This window comes from Lepidochelys kempii, chromosome 6 (assembly GCF_965140285.1).
Source record: "Lepidochelys kempii isolate rLepKem1 chromosome 6, rLepKem1.hap1, whole genome shotgun sequence".
Lineage (NCBI taxonomy): Eukaryota > Metazoa > Chordata > Testudines > Cheloniidae > Lepidochelys > Lepidochelys kempii.
Window position 1 is genome coordinate 125,312,263 of NC_136385.1, and position 27,047 is coordinate 125,339,309.

The following is a 27,047-nucleotide window of genomic DNA, read 5'->3' on the forward strand; positions in this document are numbered from 1 at the left end:
GACACAAAGACCAAGCGCCGGTCAATAGAACAGGCTCCAATCGTACTGTGAAGATGCTACATTTGTTCTCCACCCAAGATATAAGCAGGCACAAAAGCTTGGGGGAAGGGGGGGGGAGAGCCATAATGAGTCTCTACACAAAAGCTACATAAATCTTTGTTTAAAAATGCCAGTCACAATGCCCTGGCTTATCTGCATTATCCAGTTCTGGGGCCCAGACCTGCAGTACCGCAGCCTTTGTAGGTCCCACTGAAGTCTGTCAGAGCTTTGCATGGGGAAAGACTCCAGAATTTTGCATCATTAGAAATAAAGAACACTGAAATAAAGAACACTGAAGACTGCACGGCTAAGATCCACTGTTACCAGTAAGAGTCACGTCTCTGCCTAATAGAGATAAAAGCTAATGTTTTATAAAGTGCTCATCTGAATTAGGAGCCATGTACCATTTTCAAAAATGACTTAGGTACTTGGGAGTCTTGTTCCATTACTTCCAATGAGACTTAGGCATCTAAGTGCCTCAATCACTTTTGAAAATGGAACTCAGGCTTCTAAATCACTTAGGCACTTCTGAAAATGTTACCCAAAATTGGGGTTAATAGCATGAAAGGAAAGTGGCGGCCTTCAACGACGGATGTTTTTGCTCTTAGAACCTCTTAGCTGTTCAATCTTTGTTCCAAGCAGCTTCATGTTTAAAATCCTACACTATGCAAAACAGCAAAATGACTATTCTGGGCAATCAAGCATAGAGAAGGGTTTTTCCAGGGCCAAGCTAAAACTGGCCCCTCTTCTAATACGATAAGTGCTGCAAGGAAACAGTTGTAGGGCGGATATGCCACAGAAACCAGCCAGAAACGGCTCTCGGCAGTGGTTTACGTATATAGTACTTACTTGTGCTTGCATTAGTTCCGATAGTATTGATCGTAGTGGGAACAGAAGAGGACGAGTAGAGGGGCAAATGGCCATTCTCACACCCCAGGTTTTTGTCCTGCCAGCTGGATGCACTGACACATATCCCAGAATCTCGAGAGTTCTGCCACCCGTTCAGCTTGTCGTCGGAGTTCTGTCTTTGGTGATAGTAATGTGTCTGTCCGTAATCCACAGAATCGGACCGACCTCTGTTTTGGTTGCCAAAACTACCCGATGTGCGATCCTCTAAGTGATTGAGCCACATGGCCAGAGCGCTCCTGTCTTCCAGTGAAGTGGCAGGATGGATCAAAGCATAGGACAAAAGCTGCCTGCTCTCTTCTATGTGTTGGTTGTGTTCAATCGAATGAGCCAGGATTTTAGGCAACAGTTTCATGTATTCCACTTTTGCTTCAATGTTTCCCGGTTTCAGTAAAGGCAGATGGGTTAACAATAGGGAGATCACTTTATCCTTGGATTCCTGTTGCCATTGGTTAATGATTCCTGTTGGAGGGGTAAAAAAAAAAAAAAAAAGAGTTGTGAAATCAGCAAAATAAATAAATAAATAAATAGATTCCTACAAGGTACATATAACATTACAAAGAGATTCCTGTGTGTGATGCCCTGTGCTATGTGGAATTCTCTTTTATGGCACATATTTAAGTAACTGTGATTTTGGGTGCCCAATTTGAAACTCCTTAAAGAGGTCTGATTTTGAGGGGGGCTCAGCACTTTTTGAAAATTAGGCTCCTTTTAAGATATCTCAAGATGGACACCCAAAATTACCAGTCATTTCTGAAAATCTTAATATAAAAACATAACGTAATATAAGAATGTCCACAGAAGGTCAGACCAAAGGTCTATCTAGTCCTGTATCCTGTCTTCTGACAGAGGTCAGTGCCAGATGCTTCAGAGAGAATGAACAAAACAGGGCAATTATCAAATTATCCGTCCCCCGTCATCCAGTTCCAGCTTCCAGCAGTTGGAGATTTAGGGACACCTAGAACATGGGGTTGCATCCCTGACCATCTTGGCTAATAGCCACTGATGGACCTATCCTCCATGAACTTAACAAATTCTTTTTTGAACCCAGTTCAAAACCCAGTTTTGGCCTTCACAATATCCCCTGGCAACAAGTTCCACAGGTTGACTGTGTGTTGTGTGAAGAAGTACTTCCTTATGTTTGTTTTAAACCTGCTGCCTATTAATGTCATTGGTGACCCCTGGGTCTTGTGTTACATCAAGGGGTAAATATCGCTTCACTTTCTCCACACCAGTCACAATTTTATAGACCTCTATCATATCCCCCCTTCGTCTCTTTTCTAAGATGAACAGTCCTAGTCATTTTAATCTCTGCTCATGTGGAGACTTTGGCTAGCAGCCCAAATTCTGCCCTCTGTTACTCTACTGACTTTAATGAGGTTGCACTGATGTAACCAATGGCAGAATTTGGCCCAACATTTGTTAACATTATATGTTATACAGAAAAGAGTTTCATGTACTAACGCACTTCAAAGACACCTTCAAAGACACAGATTAAAAATTACATTCAGTAAAAGGGAAAATGAATACTATTAATGCATGAAGTCATAGAGTCCTAGAGTTTAAGGCCAGAATGGATCACCAGATCATCTGGTCTGACCTTCTGTATACCACAGGCCACCAAAACCACCCAGCACCTACACACTAGTAGCAAAATTTGTCTCCTCTGAAAGTTATTTATAATTGCAACTGAAAACCGTGGAATGATTTCACTACAGAAGCACAATTTTTAAACACCAGCTGATTACTTCTTTGTGAAAGCAGTGGACAGTTTTGATACAGAGAGAACCTACAACATATAAAACGATGACTACTACACATGCCCAATACCTAGCCTGTGTAAACTGTCAGTGGACCTCCGCCGATCTATGTCAGCTGAAGATTTGGCCCTGTGTTTGTAAGAATGTCCACATAGCGTTGAACTAATTCTTCAGAAAAGACAGGTGTTGGTACTTTCAGTAATTTAAATATTTTTGATTGGCGTAATACAATTATCGACCTGAAGAAGAGCTCTGTGTAGTTTGAAAGCTTCTCTCCTTCACCAACAGAAGTTGGTCCAATAAAAGATACTACCTCACCCACCCTGTCTCTCAAATTCAGAAAGAGTCATTCCAAAACATACTATTAAAGGCTCGGATTCTGCTACAGAATCTATGCAAAACTGAGCCAAAATTTGTGCTCTAAACTTGTATTTCCTTGTATGAATGTTGACAGTTTCTCAGAACATAATACACACTCTTACCAGTTTCAGATTCCTGTTTAAAAGCAAACAACTGTTTTAGCACAAAACCACTAGATGGCTTTCTGGAAACATTGATCATTCCAATTCAAACTTTGTGCAGAGATATTTCCTCCCCTCACCCCAGTGTAACTCTACACTTTTTATTTCTTCGAAATCACTTCCAAATTGTCTGATTTCTCTTTGTATATCAAACTGACAAACGTGTGAACTGGATTTAGTGACAAAGCTATACTAACTCGACCAAAAAGGAAAAATGTTTAATTGGGTAACAGAACCGTGATTTGAGTACACTGCATGTGTGTATAGGCCAGAAAGGCCAGCAATTTCACTTTTGCACATCATTCCGATTGTCCCAATGGGGCTCCCATCACTCAGAGGTAGTGACTATAAGCATACAAGATAGTACCAGTACAAAAATCTGAGGATGAGGGGTGGAGAAAGGTCCATGGGGCAGGGTTGTTGATGGAGAGGGAGAAGAACAATTTCCTTTGCTTTTCCCTGTGGGAAATGATGGGAAATCTATGATGACCCACTCCTTTTCCATAATCTCTAACTGATGTGGCTTAGGAACAAACTACCCCCGAGAGCTATTTATTCCAGAATTGACGATACAGGGTTTCTTGCACCTTCCTCTGATGCAAATGGCGCTGACTGTTTTCAGGGACAGGATCCTGGACTAGGCAGGCCCCTGATCTGATGCAGTGTGGCAATTTTTATGTCCTTATTGTCATGCAATACTTTATATCCTCAAGCTGAGAGAGTGAATGTCACACGTAGAGCCCGGCGTGGATATAAAAATGTGTATCCGCATCTGACCCATGAGGTGCAGAAATGGTCTGCGGATTTGCGGGGCCCTCCCCAGCCAGACCAGCGTGCAGCCCAGCTGGGGAGCTCGGGCAGCCATGGGGAGCTGCCGTGGACCCTCCACCTGCCCATGGTGCAGGGTGAGGCTGAGAGCAGCCCCTGGCTGTGTCCCTGCCCCCCAGGCAGAGAGACTAGCTGTCTATCTGTGGGGCATTCCCAGTGGCCCACCAACTAGATACTTCCAATCGCAATAGATCATTGGCATGCTGTCTGACTGTTGCCACTCTGGTTGCTTTCCACCTACTACCCTCTTCCCAACTCAAGTCCAACTGCCGGCCTAGCTGCGCTGCCTGCCTGTCAGCTGCCCACCTCCACGCTGAATTCTGAGTATGCTCACACAAGATATCCTGGATTATGTTCCACACTCCCCTGTGGTAGTGTGCTCATAATGCAGCGGAAAGGCAGCTGCATCTAGGGCCAGGGCTAAGGTGGGCAGGGGCACCGGAGGTAAGCAACAACAGAAGGAAGGAAGCTGGAAGGCGTGTGTGGAGGAGGAGAATCCTGAGCACCTCATCTCAATTACATGTGTCTTCCTTCCGGCTCTCCCCCATTTGACATGTGCCTCCAACCTATCTGCTCCCACAACACATGCACCAACTTACAGAGCATACATCTTCCACACTCTCTCCCTAAAACACTCAGCCCCCCGCTGCACTCCACCCTCTCTCTAGAGACTGTCTGAAGCAGGACAGTGTGGTTTTCTGACCCAGGAAACAGTGCACCATGCATGCTCAAATAAACTGGGATTTCAAAGAAACGACAAAATGCCCGGCACCACTGACAAATAAAACGTACACACTGATAAGCATAAAGAAAACAAATAAGACCTTGACCAGACACAGCCCAGGGACTAGGGAAAGTACCTAGAATGTTGTCAGAAAGCCTCCCTGGTCCCATAGCACATGTACAATTCAGTGGGGAGCAGTGTAGGCCAAAGGAAACACAGTGGCACCTGCGCCCTGAGAGCCTCTCTGAGGTATGGAGAAAGGACTGATGCTGGAAAGCTCAGGCAGGAGTGGGACTGGTCTCCAAGAGATCCAGAAGTTCAATGCAACGTTCCAAAATGACTAGATGTGGCTCTGAACCTCTCTAGTCTGCAAAACAGGATCAGAAATCTTGTTTAAAAAAAAAAAAAAAAGGCTCCCTGCTCTGCAAAGGCCCAGTGAACTGCAAAATCCTTTCTGCTTCTTGGCCAGAACTAGGAAGTGCCAAATTTAGCTGAAATGGCAATCAATTAGCTCTGAAAAGGATTTGGTTCCCTCTGAGTTCAGGGCAAGAGTCAGGCCTGTTCTGTTGCCCATTACTAGCAGGGCACTGGGAACGTGATAGGCACTGGGAAGGAGGGAAGACTAGATGGGCAGGGCAGTGACTGACCAGGGAGACAGGAGAAGCTCACCAGCATGTTCATCTCCCAAGCAACGCTTCTGGTGACAAGCTCCCAGTTCCACCCAGTCCCAGCAGCAACACCAACTGGTACCAACTCCCCACAACCAGACTCACTCTCACCTCCCACAGGAGCCCCCAATTCGACTCCCTACCAGTTATCAATCATTCCCAAGTACCCATGTCCTGATCCTTCCTTCCCCTCAGCTCCTAAACCCCTCTTCCCAGTCTGTCCAAACTCCCTCCCAGAGTTCCCCATCTCCAGCCTGATAAAACAATGTTAAGAAAAGTACCTCCATTTCCTGTTTCAGAGATCTAGTCACTCTACCCAAGCAGTGTCTTACAGTCATTTGTCTCCAAACAGACACTATTCATATTACAGTATCTCTCTTTCCCTCATTATAGGGGGTATTGGTAGCCACTTGGCTATCTAACTTCCATTACAAGATTCTTACAAGATTCTTGCTACCTATCTCGCTTTAATGGCTCATGAACATCAGTAACCAAACATAAACGTTCTAAAGAGCCGGGCTCAGCCCACAGCCAGGGCTGCAGCACACGTTGTTCTGGGTATGCCTGGGAGCTCTCAAGAGCAGATGCAGCCAGGAAGGCAGAGTATGTATGTAAAAAGCTGCCACTTTAGTTTGCAAAGTCAAGCGCTCAGACGTTAGGAAATGCCACATTTATGGCTGCCTGTGCAACCTTAATTCAATCTCCGTGTATATATGCGTTATGATACATGTTAATTACATGTTCACATACTATGATTTCCACATGACCCCTGCCATGTTCAGTGCCCAGGATGGATGTACAAGGAGGCAGAATTAAGGTTACTTGGGCAGCCATTTTGTAACTTTTGAGTGCTTTTGCATCTTTAGGTAACTTTGCAACCTAAATACAATTCTTTTAACATATTTTTGTATGTAATATACCTGTATAGTAGGAGAACAACAAGGGTAGGAGAGTTGAACTGCTAAATTTTCACTGCTCAATTCCAGTACCTACCCTGCCACCATCTTCTCTCCCCAGTGGCTAGCCATCAAATACAACAGTGTCCCTCTTCCAAGACTTTATGAAAAGCAATATCATCCATGTCTGGAGACTATGAGAACATAAACCTTTGCTGACCATAAGGAATCAATTCCAAAAGGTCATCCCAAAGTGGACTGCCATGTAGTCACTCCAGCCACATGCCAGATATGTGGATTTTCTAATGCCCCCAATGAAAAAGACCAATCACAGCAGGGCTCTATACTTTTCAAAAGGTAAATGCCCACCTGGATGCATGAAAAATATCAATATACACATGGACACGCAACTGTTTGCACAGTTACTGCAAATGTGCACGAAAATCAGGCCAATGTACGTGCAAGTTTGGCGCTACATAGTGATTTGTGCTTGCAGTCCAGCAATTTGAAGATGGAGATGCAGCAACTGTGAGTGCATGGGGGCACAAGCATTCTTTTTTTCTTTTGCTTGGGAGTCTCAGGCTTCCATTTTTAAAATATCAGCCCTGTACGGAAGAAGGGAAAGAGTAGTTGATAAGCATGCACACAAAGAGATTCATCTCATTAAATGAGTCACCTGAAAGGGACCATTTCAAAATATGAGACCACCGTGAAGTGTTTTTAAAGAACCACTCAACACAAATCCTGTCATTTTCAAAACAGAATGGAAAGTTTTGCAGCAGAAAGGAGGCTATCCTCAAACTGCCATGTATGGTTTATCAGATTTCACAAAGAGGGCACACAAATATGTCATCTGGGGCATCGACAGAGAGGTAAAAACTAATGATTTGCAATTTATAAACTAGATGACATCTTATAATAAGTAACAAGGACTATAATTAAAGACGACGATGATTTTAAAAACTGCTCAAGGACTCTCGGAGTGGCAGAGAGCATGTTTAAATACAAAGTCTGGTATTATTACTGCACAATGGCAAGTCAGCGCATTTAAGGGCTCCAATCATTAGTAAATTACACTTAAATTGCTGTTTTAATTATACTCTTGCTTTCAGTTTAACAACATTTAGTATAAAAGAAGGCTCACAAGTGCATTCAGATAATTTGTTCAGGGAAGAAATGGCTAAGAATTAGATGCGCACATCCCAAAGTTATTGGCTAAATGGAATAATGGAACAATATTGCGAAATGGCAACAATATTCCAAGTGGGATGCAATCTAAGAGAAAAATTAGAAATTATGTAATTTTTTTCATTGAATTTTTAATAAACTCTAAAAAATATCCATCTTGGTAAGTAGTCCAAAACCCCTCAGGAGTGATTCCAGAACAGCCACAGCTTGTCTTTCCCTCTATTTGCATAACCCCTTCAGGCTGTGATCACTTCGTATCTTGTAAGCTAAGCAGTGCCAAGCCTGACTAGTAGCTAGATGGAAGTCCTAAGGAAAGCGCAAGTGTACCAAAGGGAGTGGAACCGGTGATATAGCAGTTAGCACGACTAAGCCTGGTCTACACTGGGATTCTAGCCCATGGTGTAGCTGCAATGGTGCAAACTACTAGGATAGACACTGTTTATGCTGGTGCACTTTACCCTAATTTCAGTCTGGTGCAGCACTGGTGTAAATTGTATCTACACTAAGGGTTTGCACTGGTGGTGAAAGTCCCAGTGTGGACATAGCTTTACTCAGTAGGGCCTGATCCTGGGAGGTTCTGAGTGTTTTCTACAAGGAGCTGGGTGCTCCCAGATCCCACAATTTTCAGTTCCTTGCAGGACTGGTATGGCTTTAGGAAGGACTGTGCTATTGTACACACCACCTTTCAGCTGAGGCATAACAAATAATGTCCAGACCACTTGTGGTCATAAAGATCCTATGGCATCGCAGAAGTAGTTTGATTAACCTCCATGGGCCAAATCCTCAACTTGTGTAAGCTGTCATAGTGACATTGAAATCAATGAAACTATAACAATTTACACCAAAGAGGATCCTGGCCCAGCCTGTCTAAATTTCTATTACAGTAGGTAACTAGCCACCTTCTCCCGACCTAATTCGCGCTGCACTATCAGTTAGATACAGCATTCTTCGCTGCTTGTCCTAAATTCTTGTGTACTATTGCTGTGCACCGTTAAACAGTTGCCATATTCCACCCCAGGAGTGGCTGAATTTTGATGATGTGTGAAGAGATCCTTATATAGCGTTTGTTAGGAAAAAAACTGGCATCCAGATAAAAATATTTAAATTATTAGTTATTATTAATTGTTACCACCTGCACCTTGAACTTTTAAAATGTTATACTTAGTATGGGTGAAATGGTGCCTTATCTTTTCTTCCTGAGTTAACTTGCTATCAAAAGAGCAATGTTAACAAAATGGGAATAAAACGAATCAGCTAAATCTTTTAGAATCACTCAGTATATCCATCCAGAACATCCCTTCTTTCTGATGTTGAAATCTATCAATCCTCCAGCTCCATAGAACAAGAACTTCAATTAGTGCCTTTTCCATATGGTAACTGACGCCATTTAAAACAATATTGAGAGATAGCAGAATTAGATGCACTTAATGAAACTGACTTCTAAATGTCTCTGCCAGGAACACTGGGGACTGCTCCTGCTCCATCGAAGTCCACGCAAAATTGCCACTGAGGGCAAAGCGAGTAACATCTGGACCCAGTGCGCCGACGGCATTTCTAAAGAAGTCTATGTATGGTGCCAGACAATGCAGCAGTGATGCAGAAGGTGGTGTGAATCAGACCCCACGACACTCCTTAGGGCTGCTCATCCTTGCACTGGAGCTGAGCTGAGCACAGGGTCTGGGGACCTGGATCCTTCACCACTGAAGTTTTGCCATTAATTTCAATAGATACAAGTTGAAGCATTGGAGAGAGGGTGGCTTTGTGCCACCTTTTGGACTACTGTTTTCCTGGGGGCCAAGTCAGTCCCCACCACAGGTTAGCACACCGACTCAGGGGCTGCTCTAATCTGTGCCAAAAACAGCCAGGGGCCATTCCTATCCCAGACCAATGACATGTTCAGTCCCAGCACATGTCAGAGGATCTGCCAGAGGCCAGGGACATCTGTTAGAGGCCTGTTTCCCTGCAGCCCCTCCCCTGCAGGTCTCCCACCTGCCCGCAGGCACATGGAAATATTTGGGCCTATATGGGAAGAGTAGGCCAAGATCCCCTACCAGAACAAGTCTCAAGCCTCACTAAAAGCTAGTAGAGGCCAGCAGAACTCAGTAAAGAGTATCAAAGAGCAGAACTGTTCACGGAATGTTAAAAAAGGTAAATAGGGCTCTATTCTTTACCTCCCAAAGCTCCCATATCTAGATTTATGAACCCATGAAGAAATTCACATTGGCCCCAGCTGGCCATTTATGTGACTGTCTTTCTGTATCTCATTACAGGAGTGACTTCATTCTTTTTCTAACTGGTCTGTTTTTGGACATGTTAAGCATTTAAAGAGTAGGTGCCATCTTTGAAAAATAAGTGAGAATTGAGCTATCAATACCACAATGAGAGGCAATATAGATAAATAATACTGCACAAACTGAAACATGAAAACACACCCACACAGGCTTGGAATCTGCATTCTGCAACAGCAATTTCAGCAACCTCACACTGTAGGCCAGTGACTCTTAAAACTGCATCCAAGGGCCACCAGTGATCCATGGAAAACTTGCCAGTGATCCACTGAAAGCTATCTGGTCACACGGTGCTGGCCCTCCTCATTTCCAGCTGCTACATCACATTAAAGGAAGCTAAAAATACATTAAATACTTTCCTAATGTTCCTTTTCCACAGAAGCAATTGCTACAGTAGCTGCAGAGAAGTTATGTGACTGCTAATGGGAGGAGAGGTGAATACGCAATGGAGAATAGCAGGGCAAGTGGTCTAGTGGTAGGAAGATGGACCATTAGATGTAGTCCATGCTAAGAAGGAGTTTGAGAGCTCCCTACTTTAGGCTACACCAGGGGTAGGCAAACTGTTTGGCCTGAGGGCCACATCGGCGTTGTGAAACTCTATGGAGGCTGGGTAGGGAAGGCTGTGCCTCCCCAAATGGACTGCCCCCCTCAGAACTCCTGACCCATCCAAACCCCTGCCTGCTCCTTGACCCCTGACCGCCCCCTCCCGAGACCCCCCCGACCATAACCACCCCCTCCCCCGGGACCTCACCCCCTATCCAGCCTCCCCACTGCCTGTTCCCTGACTGCCCAACCCCTATCCACACCCCCGACAGGCCCCCCGGGACTCCCACGCCTATCCAACCACCCCCTGCCTCCTGACTGTCCCCCGGAACCCCCTGCTTCTTACCCAAACCTTCCCCCCCACGCCCCCTTACCATGCCGCTCAGAGCGGCAGGAGCTCGCAGCCCCACTGCCTGGCCAGAGCCAGCCACACCACCCACGCTGCTTGGCTGAGGCTGCGGGGAAGGAGGAACAGTGGGAGAGGGGCCCAGGACTAGCCTCCCCAGCCAGGAGCTCAGGGGCCATAGTTTGCCCACCTCTGGTCTACACAGATAATAAAACAAAGACAAGAGTCGAAAGCAAACAAAGACAAAGCGCTAGAAAATCTATAGTAGGGAACACTCCTGAACTGACAGGAGCACAAATTAGATCATTTACTAAAGTAGGTCATTTCTGGCTTTAACGTCCATGATGGTTCTATGATTAAGAAGTTTCATATGTGTTAACCACGAGAATAAGCCCTGATGTCCCTCTGATTGTTAAACATATTGGCCCTAATTCGTTCATTGAAATCAATGGAGTTATGATAGGGATTAATTTAGCTTGTAGGCATTGTCAAAAAGATACCATATGGACATCAGCAAAACCATTAACAATTTCATAGTTGCCTGATGTAGTAGTTATACGTGTACGGAACATATGTGGTATGCATTCACTGAATGTCCATGTAAACATAGACATACAAAGAGAACAGGATTCAACAACAAATGAGTACAGGGTCATAAACAGGTATGTTCCCTAGGTCGCATCAGCCTCCACATATACTATGTATTATATGGAACATATATAGGGTGTCTCATGGTGATTTGTTTGTGAAAATGGAGTTATGGGAGATAGGAGATAGGAGCAGTGTCTGAGGCTAGCATCACATAAGCAAGCTTGTTGGAGCAGCTCTTTCAATGCATCCCACTTTTACCCTACAACAACCCTACTATTCCACTCCTGAAACTGTGTGTCATGCTGGGCGGTGTTTTCATGGTGTGTACAAATGTCCACTGGGGACTAGAATAAGAGCAGCAAATTCATTTTTGCTTTTGAAGCCGGGTTTCGGGAGATGAAAAACTTGGTTCTGTGCTGCTGGGAACTCATCTTTCCACTCAGTTCTCCAGGGCAATGACAGTTCAGGCCCAGGCCTGTATCCCTGATGCATGGGGGGTATTTCTTACTCCCGTGAGGAGACTTACTGATTTTGTGTGAGGAAAGCCTGGAGGAGCAGCCCTTTAACTTACTGTGTTCAGCTTGAACAAAAGTTCTTGGGATATTTCAGCCAGACAACAGCAAGTCTGGGGATGATAAAGACAAAGGGTAAGTCGCCGAGGTCAGACGGAGAAAAAAAGCCATGAGGACTCTTCATGAAATTATGTCCCAAACAGCCTAATAAACAAATACTTAACCAGCCCAGTGAATGCACAGATGCAGGCCTCTGCTGGTGCTGAATTAGCCAATGGAGGGAGCTCATTGCTCTTCATCAAGAAAAAAAGTATTATGAAGAAAAAATTAACTATTTTGGTTACATATTGTATTGAAGGGAAGAACCTTCACAATGTGTCCCACACTTTATATAGACATCTGCAACCACAAAGTAATCTGGTTCTACTGAACTATAATGCGTGCAGAAGAACAAGGATTTTCCTACTTTTGGCTATATTTCCCCCCATAATTAGCAAACTTAGCAGTGCTCATGTTATTGTAAGGTGGTCTGTGTAAGACCAGAAGGAATAGATTTCCAGTGCTTGTTAATGGCAAGCTACAATCAGCTTCCCCATTGAGTGTGCTTCTGGAGAGAGAGTACCAGTAACAGGGTTTTTTCTTTTCTAAATTGAATACAGACGCTATAATTTTCACTCCAAAAGCAGAAATCAGGAGTGGGGGGGGGATAAATATTTCTTGGAAAAAAAGACTTTAATATCAAACCAAAATATACGGAGACTTTGAATTTTCTTGCCATGCATCTGGTAGGAAGTTTTATTTCTAGGCCGGAGCTGTTGCACACTTTTGCTTCAGATACCATGAAAACGGGAGAGTTACTGAGAAATATTACTCTAAGCTTGGCACTAGAATGCTTGGATGTGACGTTTGTCAGTGGAGAGCACCTCAGGGCATCTGGCTTACTTAGAAGAGGGAAAAGACATGCTGGTAAAATTTTCTAACGCACCCAAGTCACAACCTTTGAAACAGGAGTAGGTCAAAGTGGACTGGGGAACAATTGGTACATGGCACCAAAGTGCAGACAGACACTTAAGGAGTGGTATGTTAGTGCGATGCAGATTTACACTTTAGCTTGCTGCAGACTAAGTGTCCATGTAGCAAACCCTCAGTTGCTTTTCAACATTTTGCCTGTTCTCTCTCCACTGGCTCCGAGCACATCACGGGAGAGATAATCCTCTGCACTCATTTCACAAGCTGTGGCCCAGCAGACAGGGTCCCAATGAGCAGCGGATGTGACAGTCAAAGTGTTGCTAATATCTGGAGAGGAGAGAGGACACACAAACCTGAGCAACAGATGGAGAGACTGAGAATCCTGCCCAACTGATTAGCGCACTTACCGCTGCGAGCTGCAGCAAGGTGCATGGCCGAGCCAGGGGCTCTGAAGAACATTGCCGTTGCCAAGAGGCTAGAGGGATTGGCTGGAAAAAGCTCACTGTCAGAAATGAATGTTCTAAACTCGACAGGCCAGGCATCGCGGGGTTGATCCAAAGGTCACAACTCGCCTCTCTCAAACTCATACGCTACAATCTGGATGCAGAGTGGGTCAGACACAGGCAAAAAGAAACCTGGCAAATACAAAAACCTGGGACAGCAGCAATTGTGAGCTTGAGAGCGAGATGGGCTGGGGGTCCCTCTGAAGGTTCCTAGGCACTCCCAAAGCACAGGTACAAAACAGCATAGAAGGTAAATTAGACAGAAACATGGTGGCAGCCAATGAGAGAGCAGCATTCCTTTAGACTCCATAGAAATAGCTTGGACTCCAGGACCATTCTGAGGGACAGATGACTAGGAAAAGCTCCCCACAGGATTTAAGACAGCTTGATATCAGGCACTGACAAACAACGAGAAGACCCACTTTCTAAGCGAAAGCAGAATTAAGCCAACCTTGCTAGTCTCGCAACCAACATCGTCTTTTTGAGGGCAGAAACATTTCCAGCCAGTGACAAACAAGCAGCCTCACTCACAGGCCCTTGCCATCCTCAAGAGAGTTGGTCTCCAACAGCAGCAACAGACCTACAGCAACCTGTTGGGCATAGGAGCCAGCATGGGTGTCTTTGCCTTGCTGGACCGGCAGCCTAAGGAATAAACCCACAAAGGCCAGTTGATATTTCCTCAACACTTCCTTGGGCAGGTGACCTCCTGTGCACCAGGGCCATCCTGTTTCTGGCCTCAATTAGGTGAGGAGAACTCCTTTCAAACTATAAGATGCTTAGCTTGATCCTTCTCACTCAAGGCAAATGGAAGCTCAAGAACGACAAGTGTGGTTCAGCTGCATTCTGGGCAGTGGCTGTGGAATCACTCAGGATGGATAAGTTCTTCTGCTTCAGGTCATCTGCTCAGGAAAGAGGCCCTGGAACACAGAAAACAAGACCACCAGTGCCTCAAGTGTCCTTCCCTGGAGAGGGGGAAGGAAGGACGTCACAGCACATGCAGAGAGGAATCTAGAAATGGCACCAAACTTTACTTTGGGTGGGCTGCTGCCCTCCGACCATTAGAGGAGTACAAGTCATTTATCAGTTTCCAATGAATATAGTGAGGAAGAGGAATCATCAAACATGGGATGTCAGGCCCGGTGGACTGGCTGCCATTGGCCCAATAGACGACAGACATCCATTCTGGCTCCTGTGTCAAATAGCTTTCGTTGGCTGGTGTGCAAAGTGCCACAAAGTTATCTTAGATTGAACAGCATTCAGCTTCAAACCACACACGACTCTGCCAAGCCCAGAAGGCACGGCAATAGACCGGGTCAAAGAGGATTAAAGGCATAACTGAACAGCCATTTTTACAGAAAGCTTCCGTAAGTCTCCACGACCTCTTGGAGACCGCGCACCTAAGCAATGCTCCAGACATTGTTTGCTTTGCCGCTTTAAGAGGCACCAGAAGAACCAGATGTCTATGAATTCCCTCTCCACTTTTCCTCACATCAGAACTCTACTTTCCTATATGCCCTTGCACTAATTTAACTTCAGATTTTTAGAGGAACTTCGTAGGATATAAGAGCCTGAACTGTAATTTTAAAAAATCTGGAGTTTCTAGATCCCTCGTTTACAGCTAATCCACAAGAATGATAAAAACCTTCATAGTTTTCAGTGAAATATGATGCACATAAACACATCGCACACAGGAAATCTTCCTTTGGCATTTTTATATTTCATGCAAACTTCTTAGTAAAAGCTCCAGTGAAATGCAGACACGTTTAATCAAAGGCTAAAAAAATTATCTGAATGTCAGTAGTGCATTGCCTAACATGGATAAAGGATTTAGAAGGGGAAAAAATAATACTAAAAATAAGATATGAAGGGTATGTGAGGTATTGATATACAGCACATGGTTTAAACTGTTAATCATTGAACAGATTCCAGTACAAAAATAAAGAGACTGAAGTTGCACATAATACAGAAGCTGGTCTATTTATAAACCCTTCTGTGTAAAGGGCAGGCAAATGTTGGAGACTGTGGGGGGATGACCAATATATAGATGTAAAATTAATAAACTTTTTAGTGTTGTAAACAAAATAAAAGTGAGTTGTAAAAGAGACTCTGTACTACAGTCATGTGATCAGCATTTACAGCTCCTGCATGTGACTGTCCTCTCAATTTAGCTAGTAACTGACTCCATTTGACCTGTAATAACACCACTCCCAAATTAGAGTCCTCAATTTGACTTGGCCTCAGTCCCTCCCTCAAAGCAAAATACAGCATCCGTTTTTGTTGTTGGTTTTTGTTTTTTGCACATTCATAATACTCTCCTTGTCAGTTGCCAATTCAAAGCCCTGCTGGAGTCAGATTTAGCTTTTCCTATACCTTTTTTTCCTCTGGGTAGTGAAAGAGCACAGTGGAAAACCACCAAGAGATGAAAACACAAACAAAATCGGACAAAAATTCCAAGTAAGTGACATTCAGCTGGAAAAGCTCAGTGACTCACATACAAATAAAATCTGCCTAAATTCACTGAGTATGACGCAAACCATTGGCTACAACATACACAAGGGCAGAATGAAATCATTCACAATTAAATTCATCTTGGAAGACTGGAAAAGCAACGACATCTACCAGACTCCCCCAGTTAACAGGAAACACAAAAGAGGGAAGTTAATTGTAGTGAGAACATCCCCAGCCCTCCCATGGCTTTCTCCCACCCATTCCTCATGCTATCACTCATCATTCTTAATAATCTGCATGATTTGCTCTGTCACATACCAATCTCTCAAGCTGTTCTAAAGGACAGGGACCCAGGGGGAACATTGGGCTGCCAGATCTAAATGGGCTTTCCTAGCAAAATATTTCACTAAAACCCCCCCTCCAAAACTCCCTATGTATATGTAAAAAGGGAGGGGGTTAAGGAGAGACAGTTCAGCTTAACCTCAAACCCACAGCGCAAAATCCTGGCCCCGTTCAAGTCAACGGTAAAACTCTCTTTGCCATCAGGGAAGCCACTGACTTTAGATTGTGGATTCTTTTGTAATACTACCGAGCAATCCCATAATACTTCAAAGTCTCAAACATTGGACCAAATCCTACTCATCATGGACTTCAGTGGGACCATGTAAATGAGCAAGGCAAGCTGGATTTCACCTAGTAATTGAATCCATAGCTATTCCACAGAAGTGTTTTCAATAGAAGCTGTGTAAAATTCTTCTTCTCCTTCTACAGACGGACCAAGGGCCAAATCCTGCTCATCTTGCACGTCGTTAGTCCCACTGGCTTCAGTGCAACCGCTCATGAGAGTAAGAAGCAGAATTTGAGGCACAGAAAAATTGAATGAATTAGCCATGGCTGCAAAGCAAGTCAGTTCAGCAAGGGTATATTTATACTACACATATAAAATGATGGCGTCTAATTTAGCTGTTACCACTCGAGAAAGAGCTCTTAGGGTCGTTGTGGATAGTTCTCTGAAAACATCCACTCAATGTGCAATGGCAGTCAAAAAAAGAGAACAGAATGTTGGGAATCATTAAGAAAGGGATAGATAATGAGACAGAAACTATCATATTGCGTCTTTATAAATCCATGGTACGCCCACATCTTGAATACTGCATGCAGATGTGGTCGCCACGTCTCAAAGAAGATATATTGGAATTGGAAAAGGTACAGAAAAGGGCAACAAAAATGATTAGGGATATGGAATGGCTTCCGTATGAGGAGAGATTAATAAGATTGGGACTTTTCAGCTTGGAACAGAGACGAAGGGGAGATATGATAGAGATCTATAAAGTCATGACTGGTGTAGAGAAAGTAAATAAGGAAGTGTTATTTACTCCTTCTCATAACACAAGAACTAGGGAGTCACCAAATGAAATTAAGAGGCAGCAGGCTTAAAACAAACAAAAGGAAGTATTTCTTCACACAATGCACACTGTGGAACTCTTTGCCAGAGGATGTTGTGAAGGCCAAGACTATAATAGGGTTCAAAAAAGAACTAGATAAATTCATGGAGGATAGGTCCATCAATGGCTATTAACCAGGATGGGGGGATGGTGTCCCTAGCCTCTGTTTGCCAGAAGCTGGGAATGGGCGACAGGGGATGGATCACTTGATGATTACCTGTTCTGTTCATTCCCTCTGGGGCACCTGGCATTGGCCACTGTCAGAAGACAGGATACTGGGCTAGATGGTCCTTTTGGTCTGACCCAGTATGGTTGTTCTTACGTACTACATGTGAAGGTATGGTTGTAGAATGGGTAGATTTACCCGTGTTAGCTTTAACATAGCTATCTTGAGTTAACATTAGAAGTGTAGATGGGCTTCAGCACAGGGCTAGCTGCCAGAGTACAAGCCTGTCACGCCAGGGCCCCTGGATATGAATTCTGGTTTGCTAGCCCACAATGAATCCTGTGCCATCACATCTATACTATTGTTACCCACGCTAACCAGATTAAAACCAGCCTGGGTATGGCTATCCATGCTACACTCGCACCTTCACTCGCAATGTAGACCTACCCTAGGTGTGTGGCAGACCTGGAAGTAGAACCAAGAGGTTCCAATATCCGCTACTAGGCCATGCTGCCTTTAGAAAACCAATCTAGATAGCCTTGTATGGAACAGACCAGGGCGGTCCTCACCATTTTTCATAGTGTGATTCCAGGTCTGTTTACCAATCTGCAAGCCAGTTCTCCTCAGATGTATCACCCAATTTTTTCAATAGTACTTGGGAATGATGCAAATTAGATGTTGACATTTAGGGGCATTCCTGGTTTCTAAGAAAGCCAGGTTGCAACAACATGGCAAACCCACTTCAGCAGGGAATCCAGAGACAGGAAATGAGAACAGTCTGAGCCTTCCAGGGAATCTTCAGTGACCTGCTTTAGAGGTTATGACTTAGGAGATAGAAACTGCTGAAAAAGACAATCTCATCCAAGGTTCAGTTTCCACACAGACCTTTAGTGGACGAAATGACATTCAGAATACATCAGTGAGTGCTCATCGGGCATGGGGGAATGATAGTTCCCAAGGCATGCACAATTGTCTGCAGTCAGCAACACACTGAGAAGGGTCTTACATTACATAACTTAGACTGGGATTTTAAAGCAGCTGCCAAACTCAGGTGCCCAACTGCAGCTGGAATTCAGTGAGAGTGGGGTGCTCAAATCCTGTAGGTCTTTGAAAATCCTTGGTGTCTTCAACCACTGAAGCTAATCCAACCACATCAGATTTACCCTATCCAGGTAGCCAGCTAATCTGAATCAAGTTTGAATAATACCACATTAGCAATTACCTCACCCCATTCCTCCTTGAATTACTATTATACAACAATATACATCAGGCAATAGGAGTCAAAATCAAACAGACCTTAGAATTTAGAACTTCTGCACTTCAAAGGATGCATGGAGTTTTGAGCCTCTTGAAGTCCTCTCCTATTCTGCCGGTTGCTACATTTAATGGCTCCATGTTGGTACAGTATATATGCAAATATGGCTGCATTATCAGTCTTTAGTTTCTGGGTGTGAATCAGCACCCAAACCACCCTGTTTCAGCTTCAATTAATTACTCTAAATATTTGTGACGATCTCTGATTTCTCAACATTCAAGGATATGAAAACCATCATTAAAACCACAGTCTCTTTCCTTCATGATTCAGCTTAAATTTTCTACCCCACTGCTGGCAAACTGCTCCCAGCAGATCCCTTACCAGTTTTCTAGTGTCTCTTCCTTGATCAGGAAGCAGAATACTCTGTGTGTTAAGAGTATTCCCTCAGGCTACCAAATCTGGGGCAGAAAGTGAGGCAGAGGTAGGTAAATAAACAGAGAACAATCCAGGTAACTAATTATCTTGGGAAGGCCGTGGCCCAGGAATAGCTTTATTTGGGTTTTATATCAGCCATATATGGGCAGTTACTAGATCCTTTGTTAAAAGTAACACTCCCCATTTAAACTTCCAGTGGGTGGATTCACTCCACAGGGTCTACTCCACAGTTATTACTGATTGTAGTTATGGTAGTGTCAAGAGGCACCCAACCAAGATCAGGGCCCCATTGTGCTTGGTGCTGTACAAACCCATAGTAAGAGACGGGCCCTGCCCCGAAGAGCTTGCCGTCTATATGGACAAGAGCTGGGAAGGGAAACAGAGGAAGAGAGAGATAAAGTGACGTGTCCACGGTCACACATCAGGTCAGTGGCAGAGCTGGGGAAAGGAGTCTGGTTGTCTCAGTCCCAGCCCAGTTCCCTGCCCACTGGACTGCACCGCCACTGAGAGGAAGCGAACGCAGGCTCTGGTGCGGGGTCCCCGGCAGTAGAAAATCCACCTGGAGGTGGGCCATGGCAGCACAGCATTCTCTTCCCTTCTACCAAAGAACCCCACAGGAAGCTGATGTAGCCCAGAAAGGGATGGGATTGGGCTGGTCGCTTCAGTGCTCCTCCCCCGTGCCTGCCTTCCCCTGGGATGGATCCCCCAGGCGCATGGCACTCCCCACTGGTTCAGGCAGGTGCAATATGCACCTTCCTGGGTCTGCAGGCCTGACTCTGGCCCCAGGTGCCCAAATGGTTCTTCTTAGATGTGTGCAAGTAAAGCCCCGCAAGCCTCAGCTTAGTGCCACTGGCAAGTGGGAGGCGAGGTTAGCCCTGGTGTAGGTCTTTGTTTAATCCACTACAGCATCCAGGAAAACCAGACTAACTGGGCCTCCTCACAGAGAAGCAATGTGGCGCTCACTCTCCGACCAGGTGCTAATTCCTTTCACCCTACCTGGCCCTCACCTCATGTAATCTTAGGTCTGTGTATCTGTATTTCCCATTTTTTACTTCTACCATCCCCCGTCACCTCCACCTTATTAAAGGAACCCCAGCCGTAGCTCTTGTCCTGTCCTCCAATCATGGATCATTTCCTGGCTCTCTAGCCCTTCACAGCGCTTTGCAAACATTCATTAGCTTCTCCCCGTAGCACCACTGCACAGCAGGTATTGTTAAAGGCTTAATAACTTGTTCAAAGTCCCACAGGAGGTCAGAGACAAGACTGGAACTCAGGACTTCCAGGCACTAATGTCATTCTCTGTCCATTAGATTGCACTGCAGCTCTCAAGACAGGGGTCCATCTGTGATGGGCATAGCACAGAAGATTCAGTTAAGTATTCACCCCCTTTTGCTGAAATTTCAAGTAGTGACTGGACTGGGCGGAAAAAAATACTGCAAAAAATAGCCCTTCCTATGCTTGTTTTACTTCTTGCCCAAACCAGGGAGGGCAAAAATTAAAGAGCTCTCCAAACTTTTTTAAACACTGGAAAAGGTTGTGGTTCAATCTGAGGTTTGGCCTGGTTCTTAATTCAACTGAACCCATTTGTCTATCCCTGCAAACCACAGGGTCATGGAGTCTATTGCTACACAACATTGCCACAGTGCTATAATCTATTTACTCTGTGTGCGTCTTTCTCTAGCGCACACGCACCCCTGACGTATACTGAACATAGAAGAACTTTGACATGCAGAAAGAGACCTCTACAGCCTGATTCTCCACACACTAAACAGCACAAGTTACCACTACAGCACAGATATTTCACTGCCAGGCTATATGGCACCTGCACACCTCAGTGAAAATGTCCCTGCCAATTAACAAGCATTTCTGTAGACTAGTGACTGAGGTGTAAACTCAAACCTCAGACCATCGGCCTGCCGTGACAATTCTGCTTTCTGGGGCAGCATTGCCAACTCTCATGATTTTATTGCAAATCTTGCAATATTTTGTGTTTTTCTTAAAGTCCCAGTTCCCAGAGTCAGGTGATTACAGGAGACTCTGAGCTTTTAATTTTTTTTTTTTTAAAAGGAAGTTTCTTGCCCTCATGGTTGAAAGGAAAAGCTTGAAAACGTGCACCTGAAAGCTCAAACCCCAGAAGGCAAATAAAATGAACCAAAATGTATTCTTTAGAAATCTAATAATTTTTAAGATTTTGGGAGAGGCTGATTCCTGATTTTTGAATGTTTGGTGTTGAAGATAGAGTTCTAGTAAGGATGGATTAGCAGTGATAAGGTGAGTCTATAGTGTCACATCCACTCATGTAGGTGATCAGTTTGCTTTTTCTACCGAGGTTCACACAGTCCCTTCCAAGTACCATTAGCCCAATATTCTCATTTGGCGAATGAAATGGAAGACTTTCACACAACTACCTCAGCCTGTCGCAGGTAAGTGTCAGAAATAAAATATCAAAGCTGCTTACAAAATGTGCCAGGGTCTTTTCTGCAGTGTACTGTGTATGAAAGATTTAAGAACAGAGGGACAACCTCAAAACAGAAAGTGACATTATTACTGGGCATCTCACAGCATCAATACAAGATCAGATTGGTACAAAGAACTCCCAGGATCAGGAATTTGGGCTAAATCATACATGTCCTATTTATAAGTGGCCCACTAACTTTAATGGAATTATTTAGGTGTGTAAGGTGAGCAAGATTTGATCTAATGATAGTAGAATTCAGTTTCTTTCTTTCTTTGTTTCTTTTCTTATACATAGGGCCACTTGCCAGTAGGTTGGGAGCAAACTGTAATTTAAAGAAAAGTTTCATAAGCCTAACATGAATAGAAATATTTAAATATTCTACCCCTTGGGGAATTCTGCACCAAAAAATTAAAATTCTGCTCATAATATTTTAAAATTCTGCATATTTTATTTGTCAAAATAACACTATATAATCGTGCCAGTTTCAATTATTTTGGTAATTTATTTCAAAATAACTGTCAGCAACTATGTCTGTAACAAAACAGACAACATAAATTCAACAGGGACATTGTCATATTAAAATAATATATTAAAAAAGTAAATTATCTATAACATGGATCACTTGATGATGATCTGTTCTGTTCATTCCCTCTGGGGCACCTGCACTGGCCACTGTTGGAAGACAGGATACTGGGGCTAGATGGACCTTTGGTTTGACTAGTATGACCATTACTATGTAACATCGTCAGACCTCAGTCTTTCAACCAGTGTCCCTTTAAATGATTAGTACTTCTTCATTAAAACTAAAAAATGGATCTAAAACTTAAAATTACACATTACAATTGCATCTTTTCCCATCTCTGCTTCCTATTAAAATGGCAGAGATGGTTCAGCATTGTGTTGGAAGATAGGAAAAAGATATTTTTCATTACGGTACTACAAAATATCTCTAGATGTGGATACATTGTTAAAAGGCTTTTCATTGTCAACAATATTAGCACTGTAGACCAAGTTTTTCAAACACTGGGAAATGAAATTAGATTCCTAAATTCACATTTAGGCACCTGAACAAGCGGACTGATTTTTAAGAGTGCCAAACACCCTGCAATTTGTAGGAAAATCAATGGGAGATGGAGAGAAATACCTCACAGTATGAGTTTAGCAACTCACAAGATCGGGCCCCAAACTGGCTATTTTTAAAAATGTTCTTCTCATAGAAAAGAATGGGGTTTCTAATATAATTCAATTACCATCTTAGAACAGTTCAAAGAGCACCAACAGTCTATTGCCGTGAATACACACCTAAGCAACTTGATACACCCCGAGTATCACACTGAAATCAATGGCACTGCTCCAGTGAGTAAAGTTACACAGAGATGCAAGCATTTGCAGCATAAAGCCCTTGGTAAGAAACCACAGCTCCCATATAAGAGATGAGAGGAGTCATGCTGCCTTTTTTTTTTAAATGCACATTCTGCCACTGTAGCTATTAAAATCCCGGCAAAGCCACTGCAATGCCTCACTGAGGGCCTTGTCTCCACTACAGAGTTTTGTCGACAAAAGTCGGCTTTCGTTGACAAAACAGTGGAGGCATAACACAGTACAATAACATAACACAGCTTCCGCTAACAAAACTCTCCTCCTTTGCAGACAAAATAAAACCACCTCGACAAGAGGCGGAGAGCTTTTTGCAGCAAAGTTACATCGACAAAGAGGCAGTGTAGATGTTACGCTTGGTTACGTTGCTGTAAATGGCCTCCAGGAACTGTCCCACAATGCCCATCCTGATCGCTCTGGTCTGCAATTCGAACTCTGCTGCCCTGCACCCAGGTACACAGGAATCCGCTCCCTCTCCGTTTAAAGGCCCAGGAATTTTTGAAATTCGACTTCCTGTTTGCTCGGCATGGAGAGCTCGCATCACATCTTCCCAGCTGACCATGGCAGCTCCACACAGCAAATGCTCTCCTGCTTGGAGCACACCTGAGTTGTTAGATCTGCTGGCTCTGTGGGGAGAGGAGGCTGTACATTCCCAGCTCCGCTCCAGCCATAGGAACTCTGATACCTGCAGGCAGATTTCTTGTGGCATGCTGGATAAGAGCTATGAACGGGACACGCATCAGTGCTGTACAAAGATAAAGGAGCTGAGGTAGGCATACCAGAAGGCAAGGGAGGCAAACTGTTGCTCTGGAGCTGCGCTGAAGACCTTCCACTCCACTGCCAAGAGCCCCTTCGGAGAGCTGGAAACAGCGAACTCAACCCCACGGATGAAGTGGTGGACGAGGAAGTGGAGTTGGAGGACGAGATGGGAAAGGTGACAGGGTTGTCCAGTACCATGGTGAACCAGGACCTCTTCTTGACACAGGGGGGTCTGAGCTAGCACTCCATCTCTGATGCGCATGATGCAGGACAGCAAAGCTCTGGTAAGTGATCTTTTTGAGTTGATGCTGCTCAGTTATGAGGTAGAGCTGTCCTCTGCTTTGTTACATGCTGGATGTGGGTTAAGGAATAGAAATGTATAAGACTAGCTGTGTTTGCGTCTGCTTCACATTCCCCTGTGCAGCTACGCAGTGGGGTGGAACAGTGTGTTAATACACGAAGATTTCACAGGAATCTTCCAGAAAGATCTCAATGAAACTTTCCTGGAGATACTTGCCAATCCTCTGCTGAAGATTACTTGGCAGAGCTGCTTTGCTACTTCCCCCGTTGTAGGAAACTTTCCCATGCCAATCAGCAATCACTTGTGCAGGGACCAAAGCAGCACACAGGTGAGCAGCCTAGGAACCTGGTCTGAAGCTGCATGCATGCAGGAAATGCACCCGTACATCCTTGCTTACCCAAGATATCGGCTTTAATAAGCGCTGCCTGTGAAAAATGGTGGCAGAATTTACAACTTGGTCTCTAATTTCTTGCAGCGATCTCCTTAGAAAACTGCCAAGACCTTTTTCCCCATCTTGAGAGCCGTCCCCCCTCCCCCGCAGGGCCAAACTCACCACAGTTAGGGCGCTCGCCAAGCTGTGTGCTTGCCAAGGGACAGTGAGACAAAGATGTATTTTACTATAATGATTCGCTGCTGTGAGTGCACTAACAATCATGTTTCTGCTTATTGTTTCTTGTGATTCTCCAGATGTGGCCTTCATGGGAACCTCCTACACACTGGCAGAGTCTCTCTGCCAGGTAAGGATGCGAGCAAGAAGGAGCAAGGAGGAAATGTTTCGAGAGGTGCTCCAATCCTTTGATGCTGCAAAACTAGAACACAGGGTGTGGAGAGAGACTGTTAATGAAAATTATAAAATAGACAGACAGTAGAGGAAGGAGAGCCAGGAGCAAATTTTAGTGGGCCAGGAGCAGATAACAAAAGTGATGGAGGAGCAAATGGAGATGCTGAAGTCCTTAATCACGCTCCAAGCAGAATACATCCGTGCTCACCCCCACTACAGCTGATACAGAACTACTTCTATGCCCTCCCCAAATTCCTCCAACACATTCCTTGCATCTTGCTGGCCCGTTGCAGTACCCTGTTCACTCCACCCCAGCTTCCAAAATGATAGCTGGAGTTACACATAGCTATGGGAGCCTACATCAGGAGACTGCCCTTCACTGTACTCTCCCTTTCCACCAAGTTTCTTCTGAGTGTTGTTACTTGGTATTTAATAAAAACATTCTCTCTGAAAGATAATCAATCTTCATGCGTCTCCCACACACGGTGATTGCTGCTGGAATTAACACACAGTGGCAATGGGAACATTTGCAGACTACAAATCATGGTCAGGAAGCAATCATCAAAATTTTCATGCAAGGAGGAAAGTTAAAGCATGGCAGAGTGCTTTATAGGAAGATGCATTACTGGTGCTCATTGTCAAAATGGTGCCTCAAAGCCTCCTTGATTCAAACAGCCCCCTATTGTGCCCCTCCATTAGCCCTTATACCTGGCTGTTCAAAATCAGCTGCCGGGCGATCTGCCTCCATACTCCACTTTTCACCCTGCCTCACAAACATTATATAGCACAGCAGGCTGCTATGACCATGAGAATATTTTCCTCATTTAGGTCTAACCTGTCATAAAGGCAGTGCCAGCAAGCTTTTAATCTGCCAAACACACATTCAACAGTCATTCTACACCTGCTTGGCCTATTGTTGAAGTGTTCCTTGCTGCTGTCCAGGTTTCCCATGTAAGCCTTCATGAGCCACAGGAGTAAGGGGTACGCTGAATCTCCCTGGATCACTATGGGCATTTCAACATCTCCCACTGGAATCTTCTGGTCTGGAAAGAAAGTCCCTGCTTGGAGTTTTCTGTACAGGCCAGCGTTCCTGAAGATGCCTGCATCGTGCAACTTCCCTGACCACCCTGCATGGATGTCACTGAAACGCCCACGGTGATCCACAAGTGTCTGCAATCCCAAATAGAAGTACCCCTTCTATTGATGTACTCTGTCGCAAGATGGTCCAGGGCCAAAATTGGGATATACATGCCGTCTATCACCCTGCTGCAGTTAGGGAATCCCATTGCCGCAAGGCCACCCATTATTTCATGCACATTTCCAAGAGTCACAGTCCTTCGTAGCAAGATGCGATTAATGCCCCTGCATGCTTGCATTAATGCAACCCCAATGGTGGACTTCCTGACTCCAAATGGATTTGCGACTGACCAGTAGCAGTCTGGAGTTGCCAGCTTCCACACAGTGGTCGCCACACACATCTCCACCAACAGGGCAGCTCTCATTTTGATGCCCTTGTGCAGCAGGGCAGAGATGAGCGCCGCACACAGTTCCAGAAAGATGGCTTTCCTCATCCAAAAGTTCTGCAGCCACTGCTCAGCCTCCCAGACCTGCACAGTGACGCGATCCCACCATTCAGTGCTTGTTTCCCAAGCCCAAAAGCAACGGTCCACTGTGTGCAATTGCTCCATGAATGCCAGAAGTAATCTGGTGTTATTTCTTTCCATGGCACACAGTGGGTCAGGCAACCCCTATGCCTGTTCAGATGGGGAGCGCATGATGTACTGCCTGACCATCTGCGATGTCTTCATAACAGTGACCACAACAATACAGAGAGGTGCAGGACCCATCCTTTCAGGCAGAGATGGTGGGTGCACAGTAAACAGGGGCCACTGAAAAACAGTGTAAAACCTAATCGGAAGCCCATGGAACGATGGGGCAGAAAAAACTGCATTGTGGGACGTTGACTCCGCACCCATGACGTGCTTTGATCCACTCCTCCTTCCCACAACTCTGAGCTGCGGAAGGTGGCGTGTTGCACAGTGGGATAACTACCCACAGTGCACTGCTCTCACTGTTGACCCTAGAGCACTAACCGTGGACACGCTCCGCCGACAGAAGGAGCGTTGTGTGAACATGCAAAAGCAATGTAATTATAGCGGTTTTTGATCGTTGGTGGAACTTGCTCCTTAAAACTCTATAGTGTAGACAAGGTTCTTGAGTAAAGTTCACGTTGCATGTCACTGCTGCTCTTATAGGCTACTCAGAAGGGACGAGACTAGCAAGGTGTTCTCTACCCCCAAGGGCTGTGGTTAAAATAACATCATGACAGAGGACTGCCTC

At 44.7% G+C, this 27,047-nt stretch overlaps 1 protein-coding gene across 9 annotated transcripts in view; it reads right to left on the minus strand.

Annotated features, from left to right (window-relative positions):
- Positions 1-27,047, minus strand: part of SAMD4A (sterile alpha motif domain containing 4A) — a 208,437-nt gene that overhangs the window by 85,668 nt on the left and 95,722 nt on the right. For all 9 annotated transcript variants that reach the window (XR_012159608.1, XM_073350082.1, XM_073350081.1 and 6 more), the window contains exon 3: positions 889-1,407. Coding sequence is in view for 8 of the 9 variants with exons in the window: in XM_073350082.1 (XP_073206183.1) it covers positions 889-1,407 (519 nt within the window). In the remaining variant the exon portion in view is untranslated. The remainder of the gene's footprint in view (positions 1-888; positions 1,408-27,047) is intronic.